Source organism: Mya arenaria, chromosome 2, assembly GCF_026914265.1.
Source record: "Mya arenaria isolate MELC-2E11 chromosome 2, ASM2691426v1".
Taxonomy (NCBI): domain Eukaryota; kingdom Metazoa; phylum Mollusca; class Bivalvia; order Myida; family Myidae; genus Mya; species Mya arenaria.
The window spans coordinates 31,495,602-31,512,356 of NC_069123.1; the positions used below are offsets into that span (position 1 = coordinate 31,495,602).

The following is a 16,755-nucleotide window of genomic DNA, read 5'->3' on the forward strand; positions in this document are numbered from 1 at the left end:
ATCGCCCAAAAAATAACAACCTTCATGTAGTATACATACAACTCATTTCTTGTATTGGCTATTTATCAGGTCACTGGCGGAAATGACTATTTGTATCATAATTAGCATTATAATTGTATGATATAACATTTTTGTTCTGGACTTTTCTGTCCTTCTAATGATTTTAACACAGTTGGAAGCCTTACTAAAACTAAGATGTATTCGTCGTCAGCGCTCTTCAGTCAGATACTTTTGCGATGTCAGAAAGATCAGTGTTTGTTTATTTGAGTTTATCAAGGTCTACCCGCGCCCATTGGTTGCATCGTGACGCCATCACGACTTAAATTGTGTTTAAATGCCATAAGTGACATGAGATAGAAGTGACAGCAATTCGCAGTCAAATCCAGACATTGGAAGACTTGAAGAAACAGAGTGAGATACAAGAGATCCGAGTGCGATACCCTAGCTCTTGGTTCTTTAACGTGCTCGGTGTAAAGCATCGATACACGGGATACAACTCAGTGTATTTCTGCTAAGATTATCGAAGATTATTGAACACAAATAATCAATTAAAATCATAGAAAAATGTAAATAATTATTTAATATCTAGTTCTACAATCCTATGTACATATACGAAACAACAAAACAGATATTTTTAATGAAACAAAACATTGTAATGATTGCATAGTATGTTTCTTGCTCTGTTGCTATGTAATATGTTAAACGCTACAAAAACAATAATGTTACTTCTTCCTCGTCACAAAAAATATAAAATCACAAAGATAGCTATATACTATTTTGTTTCAAAAACAAAACATCGTACTGAAATGTGTTACACCATAAGGTATATAACTATTAAACAGCATATGTGTCGCTAAATCATTACATTCATTTAACTGCCGTTGTGTTTTATTTGCAATATAATGTAAACATTAACATCTAATAATCCACCAGTCAATTGTAACCACGGCCCCCCAAGTCCGGGGGTATACCGGGGATAGCCGGGGAAATGGACAGTGTTTTTACCTTTCAGGTGGCCCCGCAGTGCTGGGTGAATGCGGTGGTTTTGTCTTCGCTTTAAATATAGCGGGGAATGAGCCTTACCTAGGGTCCCTGGGGTGCGGGGGCATTTGGCGGGGATTTTACCATATGTTCGTCCCCGCAGGGCGGGGATTTTAGCCGGGGTTGGCTGGACCGAAAGTCAAAGTCCCTGCTATTCCCCGGACCTGGGGGCCGTGGTTACAATTGACTGGTGCATAATGTCATGATAATACACATTGTAAAACATATCTAAATAAACAGTCACACAATCACATGACGCTTGAACATGTCGTTACAATTTGTTCTTAATATATGTCTATGACCTAATTGTCTTGTAGCCTATTTTATTTTTTGCCTTCCGGTGGTTTATATAGATTCACTTATTAGTGAAATAAAAATGATATTTCACTGTTTCAAACGGTGAAATATTTTGCGATCTTACACTGAAGCAAACAGTTATCCTCTTTATGATTTCATGCAATCCACGTCTAAATGAATAATGACACTACAATCTAACATTTAAACAGTACAACTTTCACAATCAAATTCTAACAAATTACAATTTATGATACATATATGAATGTATATGACCTAACTGTCTTTGTACCAATATATTGTCATACGAATTGCACGCGCTAATGAGACAAAAGCGACTACAGAAGCAGTACGTGGAGTTACAGGAACGTACAAAGACGACTTCAAACTAACCACAGCGGTAACTTACCTTCGCCGCACGGAAATGACTGCCGTCGTGCAAATAATGCGATGAAGATTTCAATGACATGAGATTATTAATCAAGTGAAAAAAAAATATTCATTTGAAAAATTGATTAATTTTTAAACTTTGAAAACAACTTTATTTAATGGAACGTTAACACCATATTGCATGTATACATGTAAGAAACAGTCTTCAAAATACGCCTATATAGCTAAAATCCAACTGTTCTTCGGAAATGGTGACAGCGATCTTCTCTTGTTGTCAAGATCACTGCGTATGAGAGTGGAGCAGTACTTGGATTTACAGTAACGTGTATCCACAAGTCCTTAGCAAAACATGCTGTACTGCAGAAACTGAAATACGAAAACAGATATATTGACTTTATAAGATATATGACACGTTATGTTAAAACAGGGGTTGATAACATCTGGACTCATTTGCGGATCAAAGCTTCAGGCGCAGACATGTGGGATAGATGGACATATTTAATAAAAAGATATTGACTGTTTTCTTTAACGTTTTCATGTAACTATTAACTGTGTGTTATAATGCTAAAACACCGTAGACATGTAAATAATATAATGGGGTTTTGTAAGTTGCAAGTAATAGGTAATGGTATCATTTTATTTTTTATGGCGAAAATAAATGTCAGCATAACATTAGCACGGAAAGTTGGCATAAGCCTTGTTTTGTGAATAAGTTACCCTGCTCTTCCTGTTACAAATTAGTGTTTTTTGTAATTCTGCTGTCTTTTGTCAATCCTCGACTTTGGTCGTGTTTATTTTGAACAAATGGTAACATATGTCATGACAAGTGCAACATGTTGTTTATCTTTCTTTCCCAGGAAATATTCTGTTTGGTTTCGGTGAGTGTTTCTCAGCGGGCATTATTTTTAACTCTCAGCGGGCATTATTTTCAACTCTCAGCGGGCATTATTTTCAACTCTCAGCGGGCATTATTTTCAACTCTCAGCGGGCATTATTTTCAACTCTCAGCGGGCATTATTTTCAACTCTCAGCGGGCATTATTTTCAACTCTCAGCGGGCATTATTTTCAACTCTCAGCGGGCATTATTTTCAACTCTCAGCGGGCATTATTTTCAACTCTCAGCGGGCATTATTTTCAACTCTCAGCGGGCATTATTTTCAACTCTCAGCGGGCATTATTTTCAACTCTCAGCGGGCATTATTTTCAACTCTCAGCGGGCATTATTTTCAACTCTCAGCGGGCATTATTTTCAACTCTCAGCGGGCATTATTTTCAACTCTCAGCGGGCATTATTTTCAACTCTCAGCGGGCATTATTTTCAACTCTCAGCGGGCATTATTTTCAACTCTCAGCGGGCATTATTTTCAACTCTCAGCGGGCATTATTTTCAACTCTCAGCGGGCATTATTTTCAACTCTCAGCGGGCATTATTTTCAACTCTCAGCGGGCATTATTTTCAACTCTCAGCGGGCATTATTTTCAACTCTCAGCGGGCATTATTTTCAACTCTCAGCGGGCATTATTTTCAACTCTCAGCGGGCATTATTTTCAACTCTCAGCGGGCATTATTTTCAACTCTCAGCGGGCATTATTTTCAACTCTCAGCGGGCATTATTTTCAACTCTCAGCGGGCATTATTTTCAACTTGTATTCATCGGCATGTTTTTAAATTGATGAAAAGCGCATTTTTGTCTAGTGAATATATCTCATTTGTCTGTTTGGTGGCTTATTTTCGTGACATCTATGCCTGCATTATTCAATTAGCTTATGCATGAGTATCAAAAAGTGCTTGCCGTTAGCCTAAGTGTATAAAATGACACTTACTGTATCACCATTCTTGGTGCAGTAAGTGTCAACTTGCTTTTCAGAGGTAGATGGGTATTATGCAACAAGGTCTTGCTGCTTTAGATAAAAATAAACTAGATCTTAAGCGGCACCACGTCAATTAGTGAAAAGATTCATTACAAATTGTTCAACAAACAAATATTTCATTGGTTTCTAGAACCTGATATGTTTGATAGATGAATCAGTCATTTGTGTTAAGTTTCAGTTTGATAAAAGATCGTTAAGTGGCTTTTCCTACATTAAAAACCTAACTGATAGCAATCTGGCCCAATTTTCACGAAATACTTAAGTCATATTTCAATCTAAACTCATGTTACCAAAAAGAACAATATAACATAATTAAAAATCACGTTTTATTTTTAGAATTGCATTCTTTCATAGTGTATGTTCACACAAATATTTCGTTAATGCTCTAAAGACAATAAAGATAGTAAAAATGAAGAATAACTCAAACATAATGTGTTCTACTGATTTTTTTATGTTTAATTAACGACATTATTTTAACATCACTCACCAATCGCACAAAGAAAATCCACTTTTAAAAGGATGAATTCATGTAAGATTTTGTATCATGCTATGCTGTTACTCGTTAAAGTGACACTCTTATTCAAAATTAATACATACCCACGTATAATAAACATCAGTTTTGACTGATAAACCTTTAACTACATACTGGAAAATGCATTTATGGAAAATATTAATTACTGATAACAAGATTGTAACCCTGTATTTAATAGCAGAAAGCGCCAACATATTAAATGATTGGTGAATGCTTAAAGATTTACTGTGGTCCACTATAGTCTCATAAGGTAGAAATACCTTGTTTCATGCTTAATATTTTTCAAATTAAACTCGGAATCCTTTATACGTACCATTGTTTTCAACATTTGTTCATCTGTTTTGGTATATTAAAACAATATTGTTATTAATAATCTTTTTTGGGAGTAAGAGTTCATCTTTAAAACGAGTTCAGATTGAAATTGGCCTTAGTATTTTTGTGACATTGATGCCTGGTGTGAATGTCATTTTAAATCTCAAAATTGCGTGGTTTTATTTAGAACGGAACTTGTTCATGTATTGTTAGTTCTTTATTTGTGTTGGCACTTTAATATAATCTGCACTTACCTCGTTTCTGGTAAATTGGGCAACGTCAGTTTGTCCTCCTGTTTTGATCTGTTGTTCTTTGAAAATTCCTGCAAAATACCAGAAACATCACTTAAAAACTGACTGGGTAATTGTACAATACGAATGGCTGAAGGTTTGCCAGCAGACTGAAGTTTTGTTTATTTTTCTGAAAGATCACCAGGGAAGCGACTAGAGAATGACATTATAATTCATAGAGAGGAAATAGTTGCACTTATCTTAGCAGGCAGAGCATTGCTTATGGTTATTGTTGAATTATCTTCCATACGTTCCATCGCAATTACAAAATATAAGCCAGCAATGAAATCACGTTGAAGCGTTTAAACTCTTACGAAGTCAATGAATTGGGAAAGCAGAGCGACTATCTCTAGAGCAATGCTCACCAAACATGACGACCAGCTTGCACATGACAATGATGAAATCCTGCAGGCTGATCCTCCTGTCCCGCCCACCGTAACGTCTCACGATTGACGTCAACACCATCCGGCTCACCGGAAAACCTGGAGATTGAATTTTGTGGATTCCCTTTTCGTTACTTTATCAAAACATGAGTTTAAAAAATGTTATAATTGGACAATTTTAAAATCCTTTGCAAATCTAGTACATCAGACAAATGATGTCATGCATTGCTTTAGCATTGTTCAATTCTGGCCCCAATTTCTCGGAACGTCTTAAGTTTAAGAGGCTTAAGTAGCTTATTTCAATTAGCCAAAATACATACTTAAATTGGATGTTGATACATGAAAAATGGTTAATTGTGATTATCATAAAATTAATTCCTTTCTAAAGAATAAAAAAACTCAAATAAGTAAAACATTACGCAAATGATTGAAAAACAAAAATAGGGAACTTAGCTTTATCCTGTTATAAGGGACTTCAGAAGTTTCGAGAAATTGGGGCCAGCTGATGAATTAGAATGTTCTTTTAAATGTCCCGAGTTTAGCTATTTCAGCGTTACGAGCGTTTATTACGTGTTCAACTCAGAAAAGTTCTTGATTATACTAAATTTTGTTTCATTTTTAAAAGCAAATAAAACTTAAGTCACACTTTAGAAAGAAATGACGAGATATTGTTAATGTAAGTAAAAGAGTTTAATTGATCTCGTATATTATATTATGTTCCATGTGTGATGTTTTGTAAGCCCGCTCACCAAGTTGCTTAAATATGGATTCTAGCTCCATTGTGTCGACAGCGTCGGAATTGTTTATATCGGATTTCCGGAACACGGCCTGAAAAAAAAATCTTCTATTTGTCGTGACGTCATCGTTAAAAGTAGACTAATATCCTACGCGGACAGATTAAGTAAATGTTATAAGGTTTGTAATTATGATGTCCGACATTTTGTGTGTAAACAAAGGGAGGAATTGCATTCAAAAATAGGTTTAAAAGTTTTGTAAACAAAGGGCGATAACGCCAACAATAATTGGTTTCTACATTTTGTATGTAAACGAAGGGTGATTATGCCGACAAAAATTCGTTTCTACAGTTTGTATGTTAACAAAATAACGGCAAAGCCAACAGAAAGAGTTTTTTTCATATTTTGTAGGTAAACGAACGGAGATAATGCCTACATAATGGATTTCTTCATTTTGTTTGTAAGCAAAGAGACAATGCAGACATACACAATCATTGTTTTTATATATTGTTTGTAAACATAGAGAGGTAAGGTAGGCGAAACTTCTTGGTACATAACATGCATTAGTAGGAAATGTATTACTCAATGTTGTATATGTTTCTTACTATTTACATGAACTACCTACAGCGTATGCCTTCATTTGACTAACAACGTCTTTCGCCTGTTCCAGGGAGAGGAAGCCGGACCTATTTCTCTGAGTTAAAGTTAAAGGAAAAGTGATATCATGGTATCATGTGAGTTCAAGTGAAGTTCATGTTAAAACCTATTAAAACACAATAAGTGATACACTGCGTTAACACATAAGCTGTGCGTCAGTTGGAAGAAAAACTGCCAAATTTGTCGACCAAAAATGAACAGTTTTCGAAAATGTTTAACCCTATACGGATTTCCCTGTCCTAGTTGTAGTAATTTACACTTAAATAGTTCTGACACGAACAAAACGCATGATAGTCTGAAATAATATTGTTGACAAATATATGCTATTTTCAGGTTTTAATTCCATACCAAGGATTAAATATGTAGTAAATTGTATACATTCTATAATGGCTCAAATAACTTTTGAACCAATGAGTTGCCAGCATTTGGCCTGTCGTTTAATTTTCATAAAGGCCTCCAAATAAACAATAACCTATATTGATATTTTTGAAGTTATTGCACTTTATTGCCATTTAAGTACTGAACGGCATTCGGTTGTGTTCTTTTTTTTCAAAATGCTACTGCAATAGATTCTAGTATGGTTATGATTGTTATTTGAATGCGGTAGACAACAAGTAAATTCACTGTCAATTGGTTTGCATTTAAGAGGTATTAGTTGAGATTTTGGCGTCCAAAGGATACGTCCATCAGTGTGACAAGGCATCGACAGGATTCCCTGCTGAATCTTAATGAGTGGTCCAAGACTGCAATAGAAATGTGATATAGTTGAGGGATGATCGGAATAAATGACTTTGTCTTACATCGTTTGATGTATTATTAATTAAGGGTATGCGTTAAGTGAACTGTAGTGTTTTGCTAGGTAATAAGCAGGATTTCGTTTAATTGACGTTCTAACTTCCATCGACAGGTTTCTGGGTTATTTTCTGTTTGATTATTTTTTTATTATGATGCACGTCTTACAGCCAAGCAATACAAAACATCCATGCATCTGTGCATAATATAAACATTTAGTACATTAAACGGTTATGCAAATATTTAAAGAGAATAAAACGCATTATGCACGAAAAAGCAGATCTTTTCTGCATTTTTCGTTAACAATGTAATATCAGATAGCAAGGATGATGCAAAATTTAATCAAAATGACAGACGGTGCATAAACACAAAATAAATCAACAACTAGTTTATTGGCCGTCACAACTTACAGACGGTCGTAAATATATATGTTTTGGGCGCGAAACATACGGATGGGAAATATAAGTGTTAGTTCGTAAAGTTAAAACGTATTTCGAGTAAGTTGCTTTTACCCTCAGGGGAGTAGCTAGGCATACAACAGCACGCCCGGGGGTACAAATCAATTGTGGCTTCTATGAAATGGCAAGTGCTAAACTATCTGAATCAGGAATAACAGTCGACGGCTAAGGAGGTGTTTGGTATATAAGGCAATTGTCGTGATAAAGCATGTTGAAATTTGACCTTATGTTGGCATTCAGAATACAGTCGAAACCCGTTGGCTCGATATCGCTTGGCTCGATTTCCATGTTAACTTGGACTTAAAGTAAATGACTGGTTTTGTTTTACTCAAAGTAAGCTTTACTGCTTGGTTCGATATTCGCGAGGCTCGAAGAAGTTTGACCAGTTCCTTGGATGTCGAATGATTTTTCCATATATCTAAGCTGCGTTTAACCTATATGGCATACTGTAACAAAAACTAACGGATGACCTTCATTTGCCGACGACTCACTCAAGAACAAGGGCGAATAATTCAACAACTTCAACTACACCCCTAACTGAACCTTTGATTAAGGATAATATAACATGACAGTTCACGATTGTTCATACATGTGTGGAAACATCTTACAAACTAATGAAAAAAATCATTTCCATTTGCATTCATTTTTTTCTCATTCATTTAGGAATTCATCATGTTAGATTCTTTCTGGAGCTAAAAATAGATCTCAAGCAAAAGCAGATGTATAGTCATATTAATGCATACTTACTTTAAAAAGATTGAAACAGTTATAATATTACTGACATGTTCACGCTAACCTGTGAGCGAGGCCTCTGTCAAAAAGTCTCGTAGCTCCCGGAAGTCCATTTCATTGTCCTCTCCGGCGTACTTCCGGAAGAGGGCATCTAGGGGATCCGCCTGTCGCGAGGGTGGTTGCTAAGGAAAATATTTGCATTTGGTATATGTTGAGGGGTAAAAATGTTCTTGATTCTTAATTTAGCGTCGGATAGAATGTTTTATTTATATTCCTCGGTATATGCCTACAATTAATTATTATCAGCGGATCGCGGTATGTCCCTTTCCGATCTGCGGGTATGATATTTTTGCCTACGTCATCGCTTATGACGTCATATCCCGTTTCGTTTTCTGTCTATCGACAAGAGAACTGCAGTCTTTCCTCTTAATATATATAATATTCATTAGCATTTTTTTATTAGTTGATGTAACTAAAGTGGAACACGTATGATTACTTTTAACGAAATACTTAAAAATTAATTATTGTGTGGAACAAAATTCAAACAAAATTCTTACCGTTGGACTACCGTTTTCATCCATGACTCTGAAAAATAAAAACATTCTAATGTGTGAAAAAACAAAGGTATTGACGTTCGGCTTTGTAATCATGACTCTTGAAATTAGTTTTAGGCAAAGAATGTCTTAGTTATGAAACAAACGCATGAGAACTCTTGTCTTCCATCGTAGTTTCTAAAGAAACAAACGAAACTTAACCATAACAAAAGCCGTGCATAATTAAATGCATTAACAGTCGAACCCCGTTTGCTCGAACTCGCTTGGCTCGAGTTCCTCGTAGAACTGTATGTTACAGGCCGATTTTTCTTCTGAATAAAAGCATTCCCGCTTGGCTTGAATTTGTCGAGGCTCGAGGTGTTTTCGTCGGTCCCTGGGAGCTCGAACAAACGGGGTTTGACTGTAGTATAAATGTATTATCCACCATTAAGTATTATTATGTTACCATATATAAATAGTCGTGTTCAACATCAGTATAATTTTCACCACTTTGGTTATAGGGCCTGAGTCTTACTGGTTGAAAAGAAATGCGTCATGATATAGAAATTGGAATTTTCCAATGTTGACTCCAAATGAACAAGAAAGAAAGCTTAAACAAAAATAGGAGGAAGAGCGAAAAATAATTGTGATGAAGTTTGGATATTTAAGAATATACAAACTATTCCATTGGTTTGAAGGGAAATTGTGCTTCAGGCCCAAATTGTTCTGAAAAAAATAACCCTTAATATGTAGGCGCTATCGACCACGAATGATGTCCATCCTTGACCACACCGCCATCTTCAAAGGTTAACAAGATTCAACTCATAAAAAATGCGAATGAGACTCCACCTCTAAATAATGCACCAAAATAATGCACACTTACTCAGACTCCACCTCTAAATAATGCACACTTACTCAGACTCCACCTCTAAATAATGCACACTTACTCAGACTCCACTTCTAAATAATGCACACTTTCTCAGACTCCACCTCTAAATAATGCACACTTACTCAGACTCCACCTCTAAATAATGCACACTTACTCAGACTCCACCTCTAAATAATGCACACTTACTCAGACTCCACCTCTAAATAATGCACACTTACTCAGACTCCACTTCTAAATAATGCACACTTACTCAGACTCCACCTCTAAATAATGCACACTTACTCAGACTCCACCTCTAAATAATGCACACTTACTCAGACTCCACCTCTTTCTCGGTGTATATTCTCAACATGAAGTCCGCCTCCTGGTTGGGGTAGAACGAACTCGGAATGACGACGTAATATCCGGGTTTATACTCAAACCGTCGTGTCACCTCGCGGTAGTGTTCGTAGGTACCGGATCCCTCTCGATTTTTGAGAGCCGAGCGGGGAAGCGACACTCCGTCGAGGGGACGCGTTTGACGGCCTTTTACCTAGCATAAATAGCCAGTTCTAAGAATATGCTAGTTGTCACTTCATGACGTGCGAAACAGTGAATCAATATCAGATGGGCTTCTAAAAACCGACAATTTGCCAGTCTGGACCGATTTTGACTGTGACTGAAATTGTTCCCTTTTTTCAATTTCGGTCCAAAACGGTAAAGTAAGTAAAATAAAAGAAATTGGAATACACAAACAGTGTTTATCATACCACATCCTTAACTACCAGAGGATATCCAATTTTATCTAGGGGATAATCCTTGAGGGCGATAACCAATGTCGTCGGGTCCGGAATAATTGATGTTCCAAATGTTTAGAAACCCTGAATATCAGTGTGTGTGTGTGCGTGTGTGTGTGCGTGCGTGCGTGTGCGCGTGCGTGCGTGTGCTTGTGCGTGTGTGTGTGTGTGTGTATACCACGTGATAAATTGCGTCATAAATGCTATGTCGGAAGGCAATATTTTGCTTAACGAAGTCTTTAAACAATGATAACATGGCGCTATCTACGGCACTTACATAGCCCGCATTCAGTCTTTTAATGGAGTTTCAATGAGAGTTTAGTTTCTTTAAACACTTCGATAAACCTTTTTCACAAAACGGCCGTCTGATAGAACACGGTCAAACCATAATTTTGGAAACAGGTTTGTCGAAGTGTTAGAGGAAACAACTCACCTTATCAAAAACCGGCAATATAACGAAGGCGGAGCTCTTTAACCGACATAGACTGTTCTTTGTCTCATTTGAAATGATGGAGAACAAACAAAGTTATATGTGTGTTAAGTCATCATTCGAAGCAAAATGTTGCCTACCAACTTACCATTTATGACGTAATTTATCACGTGGTATACACAGTGAATATGATCAGTTTACGTTCCGAACTTTAAAAATATATTGCCAGACTTGAAATTGGTGATGATGAGTTACCCTCAAAGTCGTTCGTAATCAATGGCTTTTGCATATAATGTTTCAAACATCACCTCGCCTCATTTTTTTCTCAATAAGCGACTTTAACACGTTACCGAGGTTTTCCCCGATCAGAATAAGAACGATTTTTTACAGTGACGGCATTCTTGGCACACACAGCTCACTCATGTAAACGTCATTAAGGTATTCTACCCATAAAGCCGCCGTTTAACCTCGTGTTTCTCCGTGTATTTCCGTACAACGACGTTAAATCTCGTGTTTCTCCGTACAACGACGTTAAATCTCGTGTATTTCCGTACAACGTCGGTTTTGTTAGGGTTTGCTTCGGGAATTTCCTGATATTCAAATAATATGACATTAGTGTCCTTTAAAAATCAAAGGCGTATACAATTTTAACAGGGACGCATTATAGCTTGACACCGGAGACATTATCTTCACAATATAAGTGTTAAGCTAGTCAACTGAACGTGTGTTTGCCCCTTTGGCTTCAAAATTGTGTTTAAGTCACACTTGGGGATGTGACGGGGTCAAGCCATTGTGCAGCCATTATAGGGCGCGGGCAGACCTTTATAAACTCATTAACAACAACGGAACGTGTGTTTGGTTTTCAATGCAATACCATCGTAAACAAAGTCCCGCCAAATTATGTCGTTTTTCAAAAACATTGCAAAATGAATCATAATAGATTCCAATAATATCAAACCAACCTCATATACATCGAATCCAATGGCAATCCCGGCCTCTGAACCTCCCTTTTCTTTTTCCATCAACGACACGACCATAGTACAGAGGTCACGGCCGTCTGTCGTGTCGACGTCAACTAGGTGGACTTGGAACTGAGGGTTCCGCCAGTATAGGTCTGGGGATTTGGCAAAAAAATATGTTCACGAATCGTTGTAAGTACAAGTGTACACGTCATATAATTATGCTGAACGGATATCAAATTGTGTTGTGCCGAACAAATTACAGTCAAAACTCGCAATGTCGAAGTCGTTGGCACCTAGGAAATTACTTCGATGTAATGAAAAATCGATGTAATCGTAATGCAAAACATATCCTGCTTAACCCAGCACATTAGAAAAAAGCTCGACATAACCAGAACATCGAAAAAACAGTGCTTGACATAGCGAGTTTGGACTGTAATAACAAAAAGTGCCACCCATCGAACGCCAAGAATCGTGTGCCGTTTTCATTTTCCATTCAATCGAGCAACAACTGCATGTTTTAAAGAGCTGTTGGCTTTTCTACACGTGGGCCTATTGTCTGAGAAAATATGTGTTTCAACATTAATCTGAATGTCTCGAACGGTTTCTGAGTTATGGCCAATGTTAAAGTTGTTGCACGTCGTACGACGGGGACCCCGACGCCTACAAGAAGGCAATCATAATACACCGACTTGGTTTATATGAAAACCGGACGATCTCAAAACGAATGAGAGCGCCGTTGCATCTGTTATAAGTAATCAGTTAGCAACAAGGCCCATACAACACGAATACAGATTATTTTTGTTTAAAGATGCGGTTGATCCAGACGTCACCAATAAATAAAGCCCTACCTTACTATAATGCGGCACAATTGCCGTATTAATAAAGCTTAATAATAAAACCTTTGAAAAGATGTGAAATATTAAGTCAATTATAGCGTTATATAATTAAATTAAATACATCAATAATACAATTGGAACTGCATGGACAAGCCCATTAGCTAAAACATTGCCAAAGTTTTGGTAATCCAACCGTACCAGTGGGCTTCCTCCGGGTACTCCGGTGTCCCTCATAACACATGACCTCTCTCTTACATATCATCTAGCCAATGGGAAGGATTCATAAAATTTTATAATAACTCGTTTCCCAATCGTTACTAAACATAATAATAAACTAACGGCGACCTTGTGAAGAGACACAAGGTCAAACCAAAACAGGCAGCTTTACTGATAGATAACCTTGGTGCGGCGCGTTTCCACACCCTCCTGCGGTGACGCCCTTAATCCAGGCGTCGTGGTACAGCGTCACCGACCAGTTCAGCTTGTTCTGTTATGAAAAAAATAATGTTGGTATGATCAAGTCAATTTATGTCAGATTGTTAAGCAGATTAAATTTGGTAAACGTGGTTACTTCCCTTTAACTATTCATTTTCAATAAAATACTCCCGGTATACATAATAAACTTAATGTGTGTAATGTTTTGGAATGGTTTGATTTCAAAAGAGTAAATAAATCATTTCAATCTGGGTCATTAGAACACTAATAAATAAGTATTGTTGACGTATATCACTATATGACGTGATTTGCATGTCTTTTATTGTGAGTTCATGTTATCTTGAATGACTGTTTTTGTATATATTTGTATAACAAAAATAGTTCTTAATAATAATGTTTTATCATCATTTTGTTGTTCATTGTCTAAATGTTTTTAAGTGTCCTGATAAGCAATGAGGATGTGACATCAACCTCTCCCCCATTGCCCTTTTGGTACGTGGTTTTCTATGGGTTTTATAATGAGTATTTGTAACTGAAGAGGTTGGTACGCGGTATACAGTATTCAGAATGCAGACTCTCAAAATGGTAAAGAAGTATTTTTACAAGCTCTAGGTCGGTACCTATACCATATAGAGGTATTACACACGCACACAAGTGTATTAACCCGTACCGTATTGTTTGCCAAGTCCTGACCCACGGCATCAGGCTGCAGGTGACAGAGTTGGACCTCGTCAAAGTTAGCCACAAAATCCTCCATTGAAATCCTTGTAAAACAAATGTATTAAGGGTGAAGAATCATGTGACTTAAAATGGTGGAAAAATATTGAAAAATTATTTTTAAAATATGCACTTTGTACTGTATACATACATTAACATATATTCAATACAATATGCATATTTTACAAACAAATATTTTTCATTTTTTTCCATTTTTGGTATTGTAACTTTTAGTATGGAATTGTAAGAGTTTTTCAGAGTTTTTAAGAAAATCATTGAGTTTGCGAATCCGGTGCCAGTGTATAATACCTGAAAAAAATCGTTGTACTTACCAGAATTCCCCCTCGTCCTCTACAATAATTTTCAGCTTCCGTTTAACTTCCATTGGTAAGTTTCGGATTTCATAAGAACTGAAATAAGTTGATTAAATTCTTCATTAAAGGATGCATATATTAATTTTAGAACGTATACCTTTTTGTACAAAATGGACTACATATAGGTAGTTTCAAAAGTAAATGTGGTATATCAGTAAGTAAGATTTAATTAGTTGTACCCAACGATATCAACTTTATGCAAGTTTTTGACAATGTTCTTCTTTTTTTTGCAAAATTATTATCTCGCGCACAGCCCCTTAAATGACGCACAATACAGGTTGATTTGATCCAAAATAACAATAGTAATAATGCATTATCATGTTTAAGTCATTTGATTTAATTGATCAAAAAAAAAAGATTTGAATATGGTTCAGGTAAGCAAATTTGCTTCCTTTTTTGTAAAACAAACAACAAAATATCGCTGATATGTTTGTACATAAATCATATGATTTTTTTTTTCTATTTTTTTTAAGTCAAACGAGTTAAACATGATTTGAAAAATGGAATTAACCTTTATTTTGTCCTTCTTTCAAATTAAACTCGGTATCCTTCATAAGAAACATTGTTTTCGACATTTATTCATCCTTTTTAGTATATTAAAACAATTGTATTAATTGTGGTAAATCTTATTTGGGAGTAAGAGTGCAACTTTAATTAGAGTAAGCGCAAACTTCCATTTCTCTACCACTTTGTAAACCATAGAGACGTACTTGTCTGACCAGGGTCCGTTCCACTCCTTCCGGCCCCAGGGGTTGCGCAATCGCAAAAGCCGATACTTCCGGTTGTTCAGGGGAACCTGACATACATGTTCAACTCCATAATTTGTCAATATACAATAAAAGCAATATTACGTTACGTTATGTACACACATGTCAAGCACAAATAGCAGAGATGAGCCTTAAAGTTCGTTTATCAAATTGTCAGATTTTAGTATATCAAAAAATGCTTACAAAACAAATAACCTTAAATAATAGATATATGACCTTATGAACGTTACTTCAAATGAGCGCTATCAATCTGTTTCAGTCATAGAAAATTATGACGTCTAATGTCTGGATTACGGCATAGGTATACGACCAGGTGCGTAGCAATCTCATTAAAATCATATCGTGACGTTCACTTCATTTCATTACGTTATGTACATAGCGTAACGTCGTGAAGCGTGTATTGGGGATCTGATTTTAATGAGATTGGGTGCGTAGCTGCCTTTACGCGAGTAACCGGTGCATTTTGTTTGAATATGCCGTAAAGGTCGATCTTACTAGCATAAAAGTATATTTTTCTTGTAGATGGGAATCTTACCTTATCAGGACAGTAAAAAATATTAGATTATCTCAATTATTTTAGGAACTATGCTCTATTGATTAGGTCCGTTTGGAATTGATGATTTTTTGCACATGTGTACCTTATATTAATTTATATATTATACTTATTTTCTTTCATGAAAAATTGTGGAATATTTTTTTAAATGACATATATTCAATATTTTGACCAAAATAAATAATAAAAAAAAAAAATATTAAAAATAAAAAATTATAAAAAAAATGTATTACTGTATCCAGGCAATGTGACGAGCACCTTTGGATAAATCCACATGCTTCTAACCAATGGCCAAAGTTGCAGTATGCGTACTTGACTACATGATTCTCAAACTGTCCATTTACCAGTACTATTTGAAGCACCTCAGAATGCACCAGATTCGACCAACGTTTTCAAAATTTTCCATATTGGTTAAAGGTTATAAGAACAATTTAAATATTTGACATATTTAAGAGACTCGTTTAGCGAAGCGGTAAATTGGATTGGTAAACAAATACAAATTTGATACATATATGTAAATCACTAATTGAATATAAAATTTCCTAAAATTTGCGGTCAAAGGGAGGCGACTGCAGTTGTAATTTGAATATAGTAAATGTGAACGGCAGTTGCCCCTTTCAAATACAAATTAATTGTAACTGGGGGAAGTAAATGCACAAGTGATTAAGTATATTAAATCTTAGCGTATGCCATAAAGTGAATAATTCAATTCAAAAGTTAACGAGTTATCAGCAGATTTTGAAACCATTTAGCGTGATCAAATATTTCTGGCTGGCTATACTTGAGCGACTATTGGTGGGTGGCTATACTTGAGCGAGTATTGGTGGGTGGCTATACTTGAGCGAGTATTAGTGGGTGGCTATACTTGAGCGAGTATTGGTGGGTGGCTATTCTTGAGCGAGTATTGGTGGCTGGCTATACTTGAGCGAGTATTGGTGGGTGGCTATTCTTGAGCGAGTATTGGTGGCTGGCTATACTTGAGCGAGTATTGGTGG

The 16,755-nt window shown here is 36.2% G+C and overlaps 1 protein-coding gene across 1 annotated transcript in view; it reads right to left on the reverse strand.

The window, feature by feature from the left end:
• Positions 1-565: 565 nt before the first annotated feature.
• The window catches only part of LOC128223482 (calpain-9-like), a 28,865-nt gene continuing 12,675 nt past the window's right edge, over positions 566-16,755 (reverse strand). Inside the window, exons 7-20 of the mRNA XM_052932765.1 lie at positions 15,151-15,236; positions 14,399-14,476; positions 14,020-14,113; positions 13,314-13,401; positions 12,079-12,230; positions 10,225-10,442; positions 9,046-9,073; positions 8,553-8,670; positions 7,188-7,249; positions 6,475-6,543; positions 5,865-5,943; positions 5,098-5,214; positions 4,697-4,764; positions 566-2,091 (exon numbers count right to left, since the gene is read on the reverse strand). Of these exons, the coding sequence (XP_052788725.1) occupies positions 2,065-2,091; positions 4,697-4,764; positions 5,098-5,214; positions 5,865-5,943; positions 6,475-6,543; positions 7,188-7,249; positions 8,553-8,670; positions 9,046-9,073; positions 10,225-10,442; positions 12,079-12,230; positions 13,314-13,401; positions 14,020-14,113; positions 14,399-14,476; positions 15,151-15,236 (1,284 nt within the window). The 3' untranslated portion in view covers positions 566-2,064. The remainder of the gene's footprint in view (positions 2,092-4,696; positions 4,765-5,097; positions 5,215-5,864; positions 5,944-6,474; positions 6,544-7,187; positions 7,250-8,552; positions 8,671-9,045; positions 9,074-10,224; positions 10,443-12,078; positions 12,231-13,313; positions 13,402-14,019; positions 14,114-14,398; positions 14,477-15,150; positions 15,237-16,755) is intronic.